The following is a 19227-nucleotide window of genomic DNA, read 5'->3' as shown; positions in this document are numbered from 1 at the left end:
GATTTTTTCCTCTTTCGCGAGATATACCATGCCATGTCACGTGTAACAACAACAACAACAACAACAACAACAACAACAACAACCCCTCTCTGAAACCAAGGAGGTTCTTGCTGAAACTGAATACAGGAAATATCATTGCTATGTGAGCTTCTTGATAAAGTCCAAACTTCTAATTGTAATGACGTCACAGGAAAACATTCGTCTCCCGTCTAAACCTCGAAAGCAAACGTTGCCATGGAGACCAACCACCAGACAGGATGCTTCCTTCTTTTCATTCTTTGAATCTTCCCGCAGTTTGGTAAGGTTGAGTACTTTTGTTGTCGTTCATATTTGCTCATAGGTCAGCAAGTTTTCCAGTTGAGCTACATCCCTTTGATTTAGTATTACACCTTAGCTTATGTCCCAGGTCTACCTTTACGGACAGCCGTATTGTCATTAATTACTGTCTGGGTTCCGTAGTGGCCTTGAAGTCACGGAAGTCCCTGAGTCGGAAGAATCAACGCTATCCTTTTCATGGCGAGACTGGAGAGCAGTTGTTGTCGCCAACAGACAATTTCAAAGAGCATGTGCAGTTATTTACAAAATAGCCCAAAGCTGGGGACGATTCTATTGTTAAAGAGGAAACGGTGTCCTGACTTTTCTGACAACGTTTGAGGAACACGGTTGCGTTCGGTGTCTCGGAAGAATTCGTCTGAAAACTAGTTCCCGCCCCCGTTTCCGAGCAGGAAGTCGGTGTTTACCGCGCTATTCGAGCCAGGGATGGGCGATTTCTTGCTCTGTCGCGTTGGAAGAATCACAGTCCTGTCAGCCTCGCGGAGTTTTGAGTGACAGCCAGACAGGACAACACACGACAGAGGCGGACAGCGCGCAGTGATCTATCGCGCAGTTTAGAGCCCTGGTCTGTCAAAAGCGCGGCGAGGATACTGTTGGACTGTTCTTGTGCCTTTAGTTGCGTCTGCAGCGATAAGGTGATTGATAAGTGGCGTGGCTCAACACAGAAAAACTCCACAGCGGAAAAGGTAAGGTACAATATGCTAGACTCCTTGTACTTGTAGTTGTAGTTGTATGCGTGTGCAGTAAGCCGACATATACATTCTGTATTTCCCTTAACGTAACAAATGCCTACTCTCCAAGCAGAGGATGGGTTCCGGCAGGTTTTTGACGTGTTTTTAGGCGTTTTTGTCGGCCTTTCTACTTTTTCATTTTACAAAAGTAGAAAGGCCGACAAAAACGCCTAAAAACACGTCAAAAACCTGCCGGAACCCATCCTCTGCTTGGAGAGTAACAAATGCCGAAGCAGGTGTGTTGTTTGGTTTAAGTCAGTGGACGTATTTCGAGTGGTGTGTATTCTTTATACCGGTTATTCACTTCGCAAAAAAATTACTCTCTAGGTCAATTTCGACAATAAAAGTCTTCAACAAAGGGTGGATAAAAGGAGGTGCCAGTTGAAGAATTTCTCCTAGCTTGTAAACTTCCGTGTTTCGGTAGAATTCTACTGTTTTTGTGAGGAAAGGTTCCGTGTGTATAAGAGATACATGTACTTTTAATGTACCAGAAGCCCGAGCAAAATCAAGTAAAATTCTTGAAGAAATTCAAAGGTGAAACTTGGAACCCGGTTGTGTTTTGGCTCTACCCTCTATAGCTATGCTCACAATGCTTTATGAGCCATTGCAATTCATCTCTCTTCCGCATGAAGTAACTACAACATTGGGATCCGGAAACCACGCACAGCATTGCGCTGGGAAAAATGGAAAGGTCGTTGAATGGTCTAAATCCCCCACAAAAATTCAAATTTCAACACGCGATTATTGTCTTTCACGTAACTTCCAATCAATTTTCCCTACTCTCTACTAGGATACGTCAAATTTTGGCGTCGTGTCGGTGCTGCTTAAGAAGGAATATCATCTTACTCACAGAAAAAAGGCCGTTGCCATAAATTTGGGTTCTAATCAAGCCAATGACCTAGTGACCGGTCAAATCTCTGGTTTTAGTTGACGAACAGATTATGGTCTCTGTCAGATGCCGCGGGCTGAATAGGATCTTAAAAATTACCACCTTTTTTTCTAGCTGCCGTCTTCTATATCGATGACGATGATATTAATAGACAACAACAAGAAAACAATACGTTTTGACTCACCATATTAAGAACGACAATATAATACCATGAAACCATGCATCCGTATCCTGCTGCAAAGGATATTTTTTTGCGCCCCTTCCCGTCCATGGCGCCCTCCTTCTAATCTCCAAGCAGACGTTGAAAGGCAAAATTGTAACGTCTCTCAAGTTCCCGGTTTGATGTCCTCTGCTCCGCGGACTGTGGAACCGGGAGCTTGAGAAACGTTACGATTTTGCCTTTCTACATCTGCTTGGAGCTTACCCTCCTTCCCCACGGGCTGACATGGCGTATCCTTCCGGTCTTCCCCACGGGGTGGCATGGCGTATCCTCCCGGCCACGGTGCCCTCCTTCCCCGCGGGGTGGCCTAGCGCCCCTCCCGTCCATGGCGGCCCCTCCCCGCGGGGTGGCCTAGCTCCCCCTCCCATCCACGGTGCCGGTTCAGGCGGAGGTCAGCGGTGTGTGGCCGGGCCATGACCCTCGCCAGACAGGTGTCAGGTCCAGCATACGGTTTTTATTTCGCATAGATTTTCAAGATAACCTATGGACAGTAGTATGCGCAACAATCTCGGTCTCAATCCTTCCAAGACAGTAAAGCTTGAAGAGAAACCATTGCCTTTGGCCTGCGTAGCCTTTGTTAGTTGGTCGATACACTGATCGGTACTTTTAGTTTAGGAAGTTAAAAAGGAAGTTACTAGTAGCCCTTTACTCAATCATGCAGTTTTCCTTCCAACCATTGTTCAAGTTGTAAGTTGACGATTACGGTTTGGTTAGTCAGTCGATACACTGATTGGTACATTGATCATAGAAACTTTAAGAAAGAAGGAAGTTTGCATTTTACTCAATCATGCATTACCATAACTATCACTCACAAGATCGAATTACCTTCGCCAAGTTACCTTTATGTTTTGACTAGCACTACTTTTCTGCTTTCAAGCAGCTAAATTGCAGAATACAACTTTCAAGTATGTCACTGAATGTTACTGGAGGGGGGTCGCGCTCTTGGAGTTATTTTTTTCTATAGCTAGTTTCAGATTGCTATCACCTCTTTGAAGTTCTTACCACGATCGCTGTTAACAAGCCCCTGCCTCTTAAGTGTGACATGTCCCCATTCACTCACCCTTATCTCGTGAGAGGGTTGCGGGTTGACCCAGTTTGGGTTTAGGTGGAAGTTACGCGGTTGATTCTGGGACAGTTGGGAGCAAGGAGGTTATATGACTTATAACACTGGAGACATATAAGGAGCCGTCTCACCTGGAAGAACATCTTACTTGACCGTAAACTCTACTCTACTCTACTCTACTCTACTCTACTCTACTCTACTCTACTCTACTCTACTCTACTCTACTCTACTCTACTCTACTCTACTCTACTCTACTCTACTCTACTCTCTACTCTACTCTACTCTACTCTACCTATGGTGGCCAAACTTCCCTGGCAAATATTCTCCCTATAGCTGGCGTAGTCAGTGTGGTAGAGACTAGACAATCAACCCCATTGGCGACATGGTGATGTTTGAGTCTGGGCACCACAACGCTCGTTGTGACGCTTATTTGACGACAATGATCAACAGTTAGGCAGACAGTCTTGTTGTTCTACGTCATTACTACTATAGCGGTATAGCCATAGGCTGCGAACGGTTAACATGCTCGGTATCAAAATAGAACTGTTGAAAACTTATTTTTCGTAAACTTTATCATATATGTAATATCATAATGTCATGTGACAAATTTAGAAAACAATATTGCTTCTCGAGATTTTGGAGGGGTCTAAGTTTAATCAAGGAGGTTGGTTTAATAAGAAGTTTATTGCAAATTCATGCCCGAAGACTAAATGCAAATAAAATACATAAAAGAACAGTGTACAAAATAGGTATAAAAGCTGCTTATCTAAATTATACAAATGTAATTTAATAGACACCTCCAAAAGCTCACCGTCTATGGCAAGGTGTCATCCTATTCAGGAAGCTAAGTCTATTAAGAACACTTGGAAAAGGAACTCTTGCTGTCGCCAAATGAAGAACTAGTTTCATCCCATTCCGACACTGATTCCTTCTTCGCAGTAAATTTGAGTGCAAAATATACATTGTCACAATAGGTCATCAATTTCAGACGTATTTCCTCACATCTTCCATCTACGACTGAAGCAAGGTTTCAGTACTTTTTTGGAACTTTGTTTTGCGAGGTAACTTGCCAACCAACTGTATTCCTTTTGTCTATAACATCTCACAGCCATAAACAGTTCAGACAGATGGCAAACACGGACAGAGTTTGTTGGGGGAAAGTTTGTTCGGCACTCTTCCAAATAAGGAAGAAACATTGGCGGGAAATGACGCGCATGTCACGTCTGTGTTCCATCGAATCCCTCCAAATCAAGATGGCGTCGTCTGACAAGAAACTGATGTCGTGTGTTTTCCTCAAGAATGTTGGCAGCCTTGATCTTACAGCGACTTCAATGCCAAAAATAATATTTTGGAGTCGTTGGCCCACATTCAGCACCCAAAACAAGCACACCGTCCTTCTAAACTTGATTGAAATGGTTTTCGACTATTTTTGTTTTTGACATATGCCTCCCGTTTTCTTGAAAGCGTGCCACCATAAATCTGTTAAAAGAGAAAGGAGGCTTATTTTTAGTGTGCTAAGTAAAGCATACCAGAGTTGGTCTTTGTTGAACCTATGTCAATTTAAAGCTACCTTGTTATTATCCGAGGGCAATTTTTTAAGTCAGCCAAAGGACACAACACATCATTCTCAAAGTATGTTAACCTTGGATCATCCCAATGTGTGGACACTGTTGAGGAAACGAGGAGGGACTGTTTTGATGTTTGCATTTGAATCTTTTGGCTGTGTTTTGAACAGAAACAGGTGCGTTAGTCGCTCCACTGTGCCAAAAATAACTCTGTTTTCCACTACACTGCGTTCATCAATCTACGAGGGTCTACATGCTCTTTTCCGTTATATGCGGGCAAACTTGCTATCCAAATTTATTTCCCGCAATTCGTATGGAAAGTCATCTTCTTCAAGTAATTCGTAGCGAGGAGACCAAGTTTTGCGTAATTGGCTTCCTTAATTTTTGCGTAATACGTATAGGCCTTTAGGGGGTTCTTTGACTTCAGCGTAAAACGTTGTCTGGACCCCCCCCCCATACATACCCTCATATATATATATATAACATAATTTCCTTTCCATATGCATTCAAAGAACAAAATTAGTGGCCATTCTACTTTACAAGATATATTTTTTATCAAATCAAAAGCGAAAGGGTTATAGTGTTTACAATACAGTGGGAGAGATTGAAATTTAAAAAAAGCGGAGTCAAAACCTTTGGACACCACTCCTGAAGTTGCAAAAAAACCAAAGAAATAAAAGCTAGAAAATTCCTGTGTTAACAAAAAAACAAGGGGCAACGGCTGTATGGATGGATAAACACGCTTAGGCAGAGTTTGTTTATAAAGCCGACAGAAAAGGAACGCCCTTGTTTTTGGCCTTCGGAGATTAATTGAGGAAAAGCCCGGCAAGGCTGTCTGATGAAAGGTTGACAAGGTACGGAGAAATTGTCGGAATTAGGGCCCGTCTCATATCATAACCTCCTAACCTCCGCCATGGCGACTTGACAAGAAGATACTTCTGCAACGTTAACCCAACCCAACCCAAGCAAATTCTTGGCAGGCTAACTCCTCGAGCAAATTACTCCAGCCTATTTGGTCAATTTCAACTAACCTCCATTAACATTAATCTGCCAGGTTATATAAATCCGCCACTTGGAAAAAAAGTGGGGTTGAGAGATCTCTAGTGCAGCACCCCCCCCCCCCCCTTATGCACAGTTTAGATTTACAGGAGTGCATGATACGGGAGGACGTTGGGTTTGAGATCTGTTTGGACGTATCTTTTCAGCGTGTACCCTGGTTGAATTATGTTAGTAAATGTTACATATATTTTTTCAAAAATCCCAAGGCGTCTGTTAGGTGTTGGTTGGTTACTTTTATGAACAGAGTACAGACTAAACCGTAAACGTGCGAAAACTTATAATCATGAAAGTATTATTTGCTAGTTTTTGTGTGAGTACCTTTGCATTCAGCAATGGTGCGATTCAAGTAGATACTCTCCAATGCTCCAAGCAGAGGTTGGGCTGGCTGGTTTTCGACGCTGATGACAAAAATTAAAAGAAAACGAGACAAAATAGAAAGCCCGACAAAAACGTCTAAAAACACGTCAAAACCAGTCAGAGCCGAACCTCTGCTTAGAGAGTACAAGTAGAGACCATGTCACGACTTTGTTCCTTCCGTGAAGAATTCTAACTCAATCTTCCGAAAAACATGAGTCAGAGACAGAACATGGCCGCTGTGGGTGTAACAGTGACGTAAAGTGCCATTGCCTTTTCCCGTCCTCCTACGCGGAACCGCGATCGTCTGACATTGAAGAAAACCACGCTGTGTGTCGAACTGACGCCCAGACTGTACCGGGTAGGAGTCAGGGGCATAAACAAACTCCAAGGTTAAAACGGTCCAACAGAGATGCGACGTGGGAGAAAACTAGCTTCCACCAGGCCTTCCTACGCATACGGCAGCCTGGAGTCCTACCTTCTTTAGTCCGCTCCCAACGTCCGCTCCCCGCCAAGGCTGGACTCCAGGCTATTCCTACGGAGGCACGGGTTGTAGAATTCGGCAACTAAATGAATGAAAAGTTCAATATTTGGCCAGGAGAGTCAGTTCACTGCGCCAGGAAACGAAAAGCTATTGTGGCCAAACTCTCCGCGCAATGATTCTCCATATAGCCATATCTCCATGGAGTCAGTCTGGTAGAGACTAGGAGAAAATGACTATGGAAAGGGTTAGTAGGATGACACATGCGCCCTATCGGACAATACCAACACTGTCACCAAAAAAAGTACAGGAACGAAACACCAAAAAAACGAGGTATCAAAACCGGAAGATCTGCTGCAGTACCTACGAAAGCCCCCAGGGGACCCAGAATGTGATCATTTCTTTGATAGGACAAGACCTAACCACATACCAAATTTCATGAGAATCCATACATATAGCTTCTTGAATTATGCTGTTCAACCACATAACGTTATACATACATACGTCAAAACGCTACCAAAAACATAAACTTCTTGACGAATGTAATACATTTGTAATAGTTTGAAAAAAGGTTGGACAAAATGTCCGGGATGATTGCCCTACCAACAAAACACATGGAATGCGTTACGAACTTACAGTTTGTTTAGTTTTAAGTCTTGTCTCGAATTCGGAAAGATAATCAACTGAGTGTCGTCAGCAGATTTGGTCGGGTCCGGAGGGGGATATTTTTACTGAAAACATCGGATCGTGTTTACTGTTAGATAAACAACACGGACGAGAACATTAACCCTTGACCTTTACGAGAGATGTTGTCAGACAGGTTTGATGGGAGAAATATCCCTGTAGAGGGCTATATGTGTTCGTTCGTTTAGACCCTAACCTTGACAAGTTGTAGTGCCTAGTGGCACATAGGACAGCAAGTTTCTCTCTGTTTCAGTATCAGGGTATATTTTTACAGGGAGGGGTTACTGGCCCTTCTCCTTAAACGTGCTCGATAAACCGCTCCTAAAACACGGGACCCCAATTTTACGTCCCTTCCTTTCTGTCCGAAAGACGGGGGCATTCCCAACCGAGATGTCCTGGCCCAGGATCGAACCCGGGGGTCTCCCAGTTAGCAACTAATTGAAATTAGGAGTCCAACTGTGAGGTTGCTACCAATTGAGCTATAGGGACACACCTTCTGTGTTACAGACTGTACTAGTATTTTTATTTAGCCTTGTATCCAAACCTATTATAGCTGCCGAGTCTCTATTTGCGGAGAGGACGAAAGAGCTAAGAGCTATAATAGGTTTAGATACCAGGCTAATTAAAAGCATTAACACAAATGCAGAACATCTGATACCCAAGCAGATGTTGTGAGTGTTTTCAGATGTTCTGTTTCCTTTATGTCACGTATAAAAGAAACCGATATAACAGAAAACTTGAAGAATACAAGTTACTGAAGAATTGGTACCAGCAAATGATCCAAAGCACTACAGTATTCTACCATGTAATCGGTACGAATATCTACTAGTATTTTCTATGAAGGACTGATCGTCGTTGATACCACCCCTACCACCCATAGCTAACGGATTGTCCCTAGTCGAGGTTAACCGTTAATAGCCCCGGTCGGTCCCTGCAGATGAGGTCAACATCAATCCACACCTAACAGCTGACCACAGTCCACGATGTCAAGTCACTGTGCAGCAAGGACAAAAGGTCATTTCAAACATGGAGGTATTCGATGTTCGGCCATTCTATCTTATCTGAAGTTCAAAGTCGCCCTTTCTGCTCCGAGGATTTTCATGTACGGATTGTATCAGAAGTTTCCAGAACTGATATGCTGATACGGGACACCCATATGGATATCCCATACCCTGTTATGACTTCTTGTGGAGGAAGGAGATTCGGATATCCTGGAATAATGTACTTTGCCGAGGTACCAAGTTTACTTTCTGTAAGACCTTGTCCTACAGCTGTATTTCTCCTCCTGCTTTGCATGACATCGTAGGCCTTAACGACCTACATTTTTAAAAAGCATTGGCGTGTAGGTTTTGGCTAGGTTAACACTGGCGCCGGCTTGACGTCTATAAAATTGATTCTTAAAAATAGTGTGGAAACAATCCGTTTATACATGTTTATAGCCCTTTATAGCGTTTGATCTTTCTTTAGAAAATATTATATCATCAAGTCTACAAAATAGGTTTGTGAGTGATATATAACTAGGTTAGGAATTGTAGCTGGGTTATTTTTAGAGTCGCCATGATAACACGAAACGTTGGAACGCGCTAGTCTCGAGCTCTACCAGACTAACCACGCCGGCTATAGGGAGAATGATTGCCAGGAGAGTTTGGCCATGATAGGTTTTCATTTGCAGGCGCAGAGGGGGAAATGTTAACCTTCCCGTGGACTGACTCGCCTGGAAAATTACTGAACTTTTTTGCCGAAGTCTACGATCTGCTAGGCTAGGAACGTGCTAGCCTCTACCAGGCTCCAGGCGTGGCTGGAAAGAGTAGAAATCGGTCCAATAGAGGAGTTGGCCAGCCGATAGAGGGAATTGTATCTATCGGCTGGCCAACTCCTCTATTGGACCGATTTCTACTCTTTCCAGCCACGTCTGGAGCCTGGTAGAGAGGCTAGGAACGTGCCGGGATGTCAGGACGTGAAGCTGGCGGGATTCCGACAATACGATGGCAGCGGGAGGCGTTGTGTCGCGGATTGGGGGAGGGGGGCAGGCGTGTGCATGGCATGTGGCGCCGGGATGGGGTTACAGGTGTACATGTGCAAATCTCCAAGCAGATGTAGAAAGGCAAAATCCGTAACATTTGTCAAGCTCTCAACCTTTTCTACATAGGAAGGCCGGATGCTACGCAGAATTTGGAGTTAAGAAACGTTACGACTTTGCCTTTCTACATCTGCTTGATATAATCTATATACATGTATGATATAATATAAGTTATAAATACGTCACGTGTCATCTTCAGGCGGATGTAACTTAAGAGAGAAGATCTTCCTTCCTAACATTTGCTTGAAAGACATAATGCCCGTTATGGCAGGTATGGCTCAAAGACAGGGTGAATCGTAACTGAATTTGATATAACCGATGGCTTTTATCATGACTTCTTTACTTTAAAGCACTGCTAGCTCGGTGCGGTGGAATACGATAGATATAACATTTACCCTTACGACTTTAAAAGGAAGGTTGTTGGGATTGGCAAAGACTAGCAGAAAAGGGATCGTAAAAAATATGAGCATACATAGTATGGTATAGAACTTAGCTGCTATAAGATGATTCTCAACGATACACGGATATACAAACACGGTCTTCACTGTATAGCCATCCGTTTGGGGATAACATAAACATTACATTGCCTTAGTACAACAGCCAAGACAAGCTTTGAAGAGCTCAAGTGCACCCGCACAGCACAGGCTTCTTGCGTAAGCGTTTGTTCGGGCGGTAAATTATTTCTTTTGGCTGCGGTCCCGGACTTACACCATTTACAGACAGCTTGGATGTGATCATCCCGGCTTTTAGAGATAACAAGAAGGGTGTTGAGGGTCACAGAGCCACGTCTCAACATCCAGAAACCCGAAAATTAACGTTTGTACACAAACAGCCTTGCGTAAAGCATTGGGCAGGACATAAGCGAACGTTAGAAAGCGTGCAGTAGTCAGGGCTGGCCCGTTTGGAAAATCAAGGGAGGGCCCCGAGAGGGGAAGTTACGAGGAGGCGGGAAAATGATGAGTGGTGTGTTCTAGAGAAACATGATTAAAGGTATCAGTCTGAAAGTTTGTTGTTGTTCACCTTGTGGCACATAGGTGGCTCATCATGTCGGCAAGTTTCATTGCTGTTTCTGTACAGCAGGTTATCTTTTTACATGGAGGGGTCGCTTGACAGCGCTCGGTCGATGCACCTTCTCAAACACACGGGAGCTCCATTTTACGTCCCTTCCGAAAGACGGATGCAGCCCCAACCGAATGCCCTTCCCCGGATTGACCCGGGGTCTCTCAGTCACTAACTAATTGGAACCAGGGGCTTGACTGACTGTCTGGCTGCTATCTGTTGAGCTATAGGGATATCATAGTCTTAAAGAGACGTTATTTCTTAAGGTGTTGAAATGGACGAGCCCTGTCAGTGGGTTGTTTTGGCTCGGGTCCGAAAGTGCTTCGGGCGCCGGTTTCTCTTCGGGTCATTGCCGACGAGGGACGAGGGCACGACTCGGGTTTGTAATGATTGGCACATTCCGTGTCTGAGCTATTCATTCGGAAAAGTTCGACTACAGTCAATAGCTCATTCTCCTGGCCATTCTTTTTTGGATCGTTTCAATGTGTCAGAAGCCTTTCCTATCCCCTTCCGCTAAAAAATTCGAGATCCCAATGTGAAGTAATAAAAATGTAACGACAAATTATTCTAGTCACTGAAAGCCCTCTGAAACAATAATTGATTCACTAAAACGACTTTGTGGACCATGACAAATATTTGGATTGCGCTTTGGAAGTTCTCCGAACATTGTAAGCCCGCCTTTCCATACAAGCACAGGTGCAGCTAGTGTAGAGATATTGATTGTAACATCGTCACAACTGCCCCCCCCCCCCTGTTGCACTGTCCCAGAAAAACACGTGCGTTCTTTATACGGTCACTGACCCCATTATCAACAAAGGTCAGTAAAGAATGCCAAAGGCACAAGCAGTCAGTCTAGACGTTTTTCGTCAAGAATGTTTCAATGTACATGTTGTAGTTCTCAGTTCGTTTGAATGTGCACAGGATTTTGTGAGGTTTGATGTTTTTAGAATGCTAACGTTATATATCGAGTGTATCGTGGCGTATTTTCAGTATGATATTGCGGATTAACTCATGTTAGCCTTTATTGCTTAGTAAGAATAGTTTTAAGATTTAGTTTGATTTCTACTTAAGTATTTTGCAGGTTGTAGTTGCAATTGACCGTACAAAGGCCGCATCGATAAAGCTTGTTCTATATCATATTCTAACAACCAGCAGCGCTAGCTGACAGAAACTGAATGGAGAACAATGACGGCTCGCCTCAGGACCGTGATGTAGCTACTGACAACCATGATGGAGATGATGATGATATTGGGTATCGTCAATATATTATATGTCGCGCCTTTATTTTACCAGACAACGCGTGGGGTTAGGATGACACAATACGATCTGTTTTGGCAACATACATTGAGGTGTCACCAGCGAAAACCACCGGAAATAAGCGACACAAAAAAGTTTGAAAACAAGTTACTTTTCTAACAATCCTTGAAGATCTTCGTATGACGTTCACGGGGCTCTTTGAAAATTCTCTTCTCATGACGTCATTGTTTTTAGCTCTAACCGCGCATGCGCAGTGTGGTAGATCCGTAAGGTTCCTTCGTGCGTCCTGTTTACTTGAAAGGAACACACGACACCGGCGTGACGTCTTTAAGTTAAAGACACTTAAAACCTGCACGACTTCCTTCCGTTTGATCCAGGGTACATTCCGTGTGTGGAGTTGGCGTTACTGGTGCAAGACGACATGCCAGTCTGCTAGTCTCAAAAGTAGACTCCGGGCTAACCAGACTTGCCAGGGCCCATCCTACAGGCCAGCTCCTTGGCTTAAGGGCCAACATGCCCCCAGGGACCCCCCTCCCGAACTCCGTGTCAGGGGGGGGGGTCCTTGGGGGCATCTTGGTCATTGAGGACTAAAGCCGAGGAGCTGCTCTGTGTTGAGTCTGTGGACCCTGGAAATAGTCTGGAACCCAAACCCAGGCTAACTCCTGCTGGCAGTAACGGGTTTGAACAACTTTCGAGGTTGGACGCTTAACTAAAAGTTGAAACAAAAGTGCGCTTTCTAATACACAATTTGACTACGATAAGATGGTTTTGTCTGCGTTGCAGTATCCATTACGTGGTTCTTAGCCACGTACGTCATTTCTACCCGACCAACTGGCCTGTGTATGTCATCACCCCTGCACAGATGCGCCCTGTTTACGCTAACAGTCGGAGTTGAACTTGGACGGAACGCTTCTCTGTATCCGACGACAACACAGACAGGGATGTTTTTTGAAGGGACAAAATTGTCTCGACGGGTCTAAACCATTATTTTTATAACCTCTTAGAAAGACAATAGTGGTGTTTCTGTTGTGATCTGTTATCTCCAAACAGATGCATGACTTCTGATTCTGTACGCTTTTGCGGCGATTGGACGTATGGCGTTTCCCTAGCCAGACCCTTGCTTTACGCTATTATAAAGAGGTGCAAAACCTCGCAGACGGACGTACAAAAACAATCTGTAGCGCCATACATCGGCTTAGAGATTAGTTTTTGCAGCCCACTTTGTTTTGGCGGAGGGCCTTGTTCGTCGGAGTGGTTGACTGAGCATGATGACATTCCATCGCCACAGTGGAGGTCACAGAGCTGACCCCTCCACACTCCCCGCCTGTCCGCTTAACGGGAGACATGATCTCATATGTGTACATGACAAATTTAACCCCCGTTTCCTCTAAATCTCCACAAATAGATCATATCGTCAGCTTCTGGTTCATTAAAATTCTTTTGATATGAATCCACAACTGTTTGTTGGTGTAGATCTATGTAGAATTACGTTGTTTTTCATTATTTTGCTCATAACGTTTATTCCTCCCCGTAACAGAACCCGGTCATCACTTGCAAGTATCCAGTGAGCTAGCGGGACAGACGGCCACAACCGGCGGCGTTATTTGTACAATTGTTCCTCCCCCTGCCGTACAACAAGGCTGACGGTTTCTTGGATTGTTCAGACGGATTGACAACGCTAGAAAATCGCCTTCCTGCGGAGCAGAAAGACTTAAGAGGAACGCTGGACGTCTTGAAGAAAGATCCAAGAAACTTGCGGGTCTGGACACTGCGGCAATGACTGGACTGTATTACACGCGAGTTAGCGGAGAGAGGTGATATGCGATGCAATACCAGGCCTCGCTCTGATCTGATGAGACAAGTAACCGGGAAATAACCGCCAACATGATGTTTGATATTCAGTGGGAAGGAGACGTCACCAAATCTACAAGGATGGTAATACGGACAACTGAGATCGCGTAAGAGTCTGGGATTGTATTTTCAAGAATTTGTGCACGGACTGAAAAACCACAAGCGTTATTTTGAGACAAAAATGGGCGATTTAACAGTTGTGGAAGTGTACGACGGAGGGAGTTGTAATATGGACTTCACGGATCACGATGTCCTACAGATTGAGAGTGCGTTTCGGAGCTACAAGACAGAAGTGTTTGTGTGCGCTGGACTCGCTAACCTGTACTTTGCCAGCGTTCAGGACATGGCCGACATGCAGGTATGTAAAAGTCTTTAGTGTTCTGATACTGATGCATAACATGGCTTCAAAAAAGATTATAAACTTAACAATTATGATGTCGAGATAGACAATAGTTAAGATTCACATTGATCGTGAAATGCTAGAAATGCTCTGTTGTATTGTTTTTGTAGCTGTGCTAAATCATAGCCTTGTAGAGTTGAGGCAGTTACTCGATTTGAATGACATTTGGGTATGCTGGTCGCTACAGGCGGTAATGGTATCGGTAACGTATGTTCAAGATATCAACTGACGTTTGTATGCGCTTTGTAGCGTTATGTACCTTTTTAGTGGAAATGCGAGGAAACAAACTGTATTCAAATTTGGGCCAATGCACCACGAGATCTGTATCTTTAGATATATGTGTTAGCTTATGTTAAAGATGACAGTTTGGAACTTTGCAATAGTACTTAGGATGCGGTCAGACATTCTATGGTCTGTCGGACATGTAAAGTATGCTGGGCGGTTGTATGTCTCTGTCAGTGGAGCTAGAAGCGGAGGGACCCGAGACAGGCCGCGGTACAAACTACAAACCTTGCGCATGGATTAGGCCAAAAGGGTACTTATCCACTTTTAGAGGGGTCTCGAGTTTCGGGGGTGGATTTCAGAACTGCTGTGAAGTGCACGGTCAAGTGTGACGGTAAGAGGCGGTGTAGAGGGCTGTTTTTGTGGGACTTTCTGTACACCGTGGGCGTAAGGTACATGTAGACTGGAAGCCAGGCTGTTGCCAGGGCATACACAAGCTAGCCTATACCAGGCTCCATTAGGGACTGGAAAGAGTGGGGATTGGCCAAGTAGACAGATAACATGCCAGAGAAGTTCGGTCGCAAATTGTACTCCCAGGACAGGTAACTCATCTGGTACGTTATCTATCTATTTTGCAAATTTCTACCCTTTCCTGTGACCAGTGGAGACACGTAGAGGCTATAGACAAGCCAGATCCTCGGCTCCAGACCCAAAATGTCCTATAGAAAACTTTGCAGGGCCTCGCTCAGGGAGGTGGGCACGTTTCCTTGAGAGTATGTTGGCCCTGGAGCCGAGGAGCTGGCCTGGTTGGGCCCTGGAAACTGAATCTGACTTTGAAGTTAAACGTAGGCGTAATTAGTCTCTACCACACTGACTACGCCAGCTATAGGGAGAATATTTGCCAGGGACGTTTGGCCACCATAGGGTTTCATATGCAGGAGAATTATTGACTTTACCGTGGACTGACTCTACTAGCCAATCATTTATTTTTTTCCCCAATCCTACGATCCCTACGCCCGTAGGAAGGCCTGGTCGAGGCTAGCCTGTGTGGGCCCTGGAAATGATCTGACTTTTAGGTTAACCGTAGGCGTAAATGTCCCCTGCTAATCTGCACGCGTGCTGTTGTGTATGGATTGGTCACGCGGACGTACACATGTTGTCCTGGGGATTCAGTTCAGGACGCTGGTCGATGCTTGGAGACTTCCAGTGTTAATCCGAGGGGCGCGGAGTGAGTGACTCCGCACCAAGCTAAGAGGCCACGTCTAGCGACGAAGCAGACGTTAAACAAGGACAACAACATCCTGTATATTTTTACAGTACGCATGATATTTAACATTTCGTGATCTAGACTTTGGGGATGGTTGGAAAAAGACAGCAAGTAACTAGTCTAGAAGAAAATACATGAGCATGTACATAGATAGATGATTATATAGAGGAATAATACACACAGCCCTTGAGAATGTACAAAATAAGCTTATTTGTCTCGACGTTGCCTCAACTCCCTCTCTATCACTCAACACAAAGGTAACTCAAGCAACTGGGTAAATTTTGTTTAAACGGCCAGACTTTTCGGACAGCATCTGCTGCCTTTGTCCCTGACGTCTGAAACGTAATTTATACAGTTGCTTTATGAAATTTTGTATTGAGTATCTCATTTCCTGGATGTCCAACCTTCAACGACGCCCCCTCTATCAATTCAGTAAATTCTATGTGCCAAAAAGCACAATTTCACCCCCCTTCCCATTGTCATAGAATCGTTACGTTTGTCTATGTCGTTATCAGAGTCGTTGTAAATACCACGTCACGCCTGTGTCATTAAGCCTGACCCCTAACGTTGTATATTGTGGTAACCCGAGTCGCCCTTGAACAAATCAGCTGTGGACCCCAAACACACGTCCATCACTACAGCTCACGGGAGATAACTGAGGCATTGTCAACGTCAATCAACTGTCACAGTGTCCTAAATACTCTAGTTTGATGTACTCCAAGCGATCGTCAAAGTACTTAGTCCATATAATACAGTGCTACAGAGTAGGTATGTACGAGAAAGAGTTTAGAGTTTCTATTTACAGCAAAGATAACTTGAGTATGACAATGTCGTGTTATGACGGGTATGTAGGCTGCAAATGACTTAACGTTTTCCTGAAAGAATATTTTGTTGTGCCTTAAGAATAAAATTATATTTTTTTTATTTATAAAGGTTGTGCATTGTTGGGACATAGCTGATAATATATTGATTTTTCCTAAAAAGCTTTCAGTTCAACTATCACCTCCTTGAAAGTATGAATCTTTTGCAAAGGGGCTTTAAACATATGTTGGTGTATTTGCTTTATTTTATATAGGTGTCATCAATTTGGTTGTCATTTTCTTTTTGGCCACGAGGGGTCAAATTAAGTAGTTAAACTTGTCCACAGTATCACAAGGTTATTTTTTTTCAATTTATTGAAAAGACTAAATATCAAATCTTCTGCTGTCGTGTGTTCTCTTCAGGGTTGGAAATACCACTCCATAGAAATGTTGAATACTAAGACTTCCATTGCCATGTATTTTCCCCAGGGTTGGAAGTACCACTCTACGGGAATCCCCACCGTGGTGTTCGACACGGGCGACTGTCCCCGCCGGAAACGGAAACTCCGGATCCTCCTGGCCGAGCGGGGGACCGGCTTCATCCTCTGGCAGGACTCCGTGGACAACTACACCAACTACAAGGCCCCGGACAAAGGCTTCCACACCATGATGGTGTCCACGGACCGAAGGAAACTGGCCGGATTCAGTTTCGACGACGAGATGGCAGCTTCGGACTTCTTACGGACGATTTGGACACTGACGACCAACCCGGATGTGGTCAGCCCCATGAGAACGCGGGAAAAGAAGCACCGCAAGAAGGAAGGCGGGAAGGTCAAGTTCAAACTGCCCAAGAAATGTGATATCTCGCAGCCATGTTGTTTCCAGCATATCATCGCGGTGGAGGAGAAGGATCGTGACGTCATCCCCAGCCTGGGGAGGCTCTGTCCGAGGCCGCCCTCGTTCACGCATGCGCAGAAGACGACGTCAGACGACAACTCGGCGTCCGATACTTGCGACAAAGACAGTTCTAGCTACTCGTACTAGCTCTTGTTTTTAAGATAATAAGGTACCATGCAATAAATATGCCAAAGATCAATAAATAAAGTAGGCGGGATCGGACCGACTGAAATGGTTGACAAACCATTTACAGTACAGGCCTACTCGTCGACTCCAAATGTCAAGAATATCAAAAGCTTTTGAGCAGGAAAAATATGAAAGCACCGGTCCTCAAAAGGCGGTCCTGAAAGGACCGGGACAAGTTACCGCAATGTAGCCGATTGCTGGCCAATCGATGATCGCGTGTACTATGGACTACAAGCTGTCGTTTGAGGGTGACGTCATGACAGACGTCGCTAGCTTTTCAGGTGGGGGGAAAGCTGCAGACGATACTTCTGTAGAGCTGTATAAAAGATTATTTTCATTTAGGGTAAAGCTTTTGTATGTCAGGGCCTTCTCACGGGAAAGGACCACAAGAAGCGAGCCGGGGGGAAATGTGGAAATCATCTACAGACCCCCGCAGACGACATCTGTATATTTGTGAGTGTGAGGCGTTGATGGCGGGAACATCTGCAGACGAAATTTCAGGACATTTTCGAATTTCAGACGACATCTTGACTAGAACCATCTTTCGCAAAACTGGACAGCTAGACTGCATCTGTGAGGATTTTTCGCAGGCGAGAATTCTTCCAGGCGGTACTCAGCGCAAATTGTGTGTCAACATAACTGCTGTTTCCCACGGCACGATCGAAAGGAAAGGACTGCGTCCAACAAAAACAAACGTTAGCGTTATGTGGGAATGTTTTAAGCGGTGTGATCAACATATTATGGGATTGCCAGCGCGGGGGAGAAATACAGACGGTGTTTTTGGATCGTTCCCAAGTAATATATTGTCTTAGAGAATCTCATCATGGAAGGAATGAATACACGGTCTACTGCGTTTCGTTTGCGAAACCCAGATTACCCATAATCCATCACTCGGCACCTGTTGTTTTGCTAGGGCGCTCAACTTCCCTCAAGTACACATGATAAACTCGACTCGAGTCTGCTCATTATTTGTCTTCTCCTCTTGTTTGAGGACCGTCAAAAGTTGTCCAAAACATGTCCTTAACAACATTTGCTCGTTACTATAAAGAAACGTCAATTACTTGCAGTTGCACAAACTTAATTTGCTGCTTAGGAAACAGCATTCACCTCAACACAATTTACAGACGTGGTTGTTTTAAATGGCAAATGAAGAAGTTTTGTTTGGGATGTCATGGACAGTTTTGGACGGTCCCTGTACCTGTTTATGCGGTAGAAGGTTGAGTGGAGGGTGTGGGGTTTCTCCGCTTGTGTTCTAAGCGTTGGTAATCAGCTCTTAGAGCTGGAACGCCGACAATGTGGCCTTTCATGGCGCCCTGCCCACGCTAGAAGGCAGAGTCCACTCTACGGAAACGGACTAGGGATCAACCGCGAAATAAGGGGAAAACGGCGTTGAAAGAGAGCTTTCTATTTTGGTAAGGCAGAAGAATAGGACCGCAGACACATGTATTGTTGACGACATGAGGGATGAGGGTCATGAGGAGGGGGGGTCTAGCATGGTTTGCACCCTACTCTAGCCTATACCTCTACCAGACCAGACTCCATAGGTCACTGGATAAATAGTAGAAATAGGCCAAATTGGCGACCTAGATCTCAACCTGTACTCCCATGCCGGCTCAGTTACCCCTCTGGCATGTCTTTTTGACCAGTTTCTACTATTTTCCCAGCGACCTATGCAGTCTGGTAGAGGCTACCGTACACTGCCCTTCCGAATCCGGTCAAGTGTTCAACCAGGGCTAGAATTAGAATAAGATGGATGCCAGGCTAAGGGTAATCGCCAAGCAGACAATAAGATCAGCCCTGCAGTTATTACTGATTCATCCCTTTGAATC

At 44.6% G+C, this 19227-nt stretch overlaps 1 protein-coding gene across 2 annotated transcripts; it reads left to right on the top strand.

Annotated features, from left to right (window-relative positions):
• Window positions 1-672: 672 nt before the first annotated feature.
• Window positions 673-18349, top strand: LOC136421410 (uncharacterized). 2 transcript variants are annotated; one of them, XM_066408688.1, is made up of 3 exons: window positions 673-1019; window positions 13313-13984; window positions 16805-18349. In XM_066408688.1, the coding sequence occupies exons 2-3, from the start codon at window positions 13808-13810 to the stop codon at window positions 17357-17359; spliced, it is 732 nt and encodes a 243-aa protein (XP_066264785.1). In that variant the 5' UTR covers window positions 673-1019; window positions 13313-13807; the 3' UTR covers window positions 17360-18349. The 2 variants fall into 2 exon arrangements, with proteins under 2 accessions (XP_066264785.1, XP_066264787.1); XM_066408690.1 differs by lacking the exon at window positions 673-1019 and adding an exon at window positions 8344-8613.
• Window positions 18350-19227: the final 878 nt, after the last annotated feature.

Source organism: Branchiostoma lanceolatum, chromosome 16, assembly GCF_035083965.1.
Source record: "Branchiostoma lanceolatum isolate klBraLanc5 chromosome 16, klBraLanc5.hap2, whole genome shotgun sequence".
In the NCBI taxonomy this organism is placed as follows: Eukaryota; Metazoa; Chordata; class Leptocardii; order Amphioxiformes; family Branchiostomatidae; genus Branchiostoma; species Branchiostoma lanceolatum.
Note: the sequence above shows the minus strand (reverse complement) of the source record. Positions and strands in the feature narration are given on the sequence as shown.

What these genes read in the sequence shown, in the direction of transcription:
- LOC136421410 (XM_066408688.1), top strand. Translation starts at nt 13,808, where the DNA reads ATGGGCGATTTAACAGTTGTGGAAGTGTACGACGGAGGGAGTTGTAAT. An exon ending in AGGACATGGCCGACATGCAG is followed by an intron (nt 13,985 to 16,804) that starts GTATGTAAAAGT and finishes TATTTTCCCCAG; the next exon opens with GGTTGGAAGTACCACTCTAC.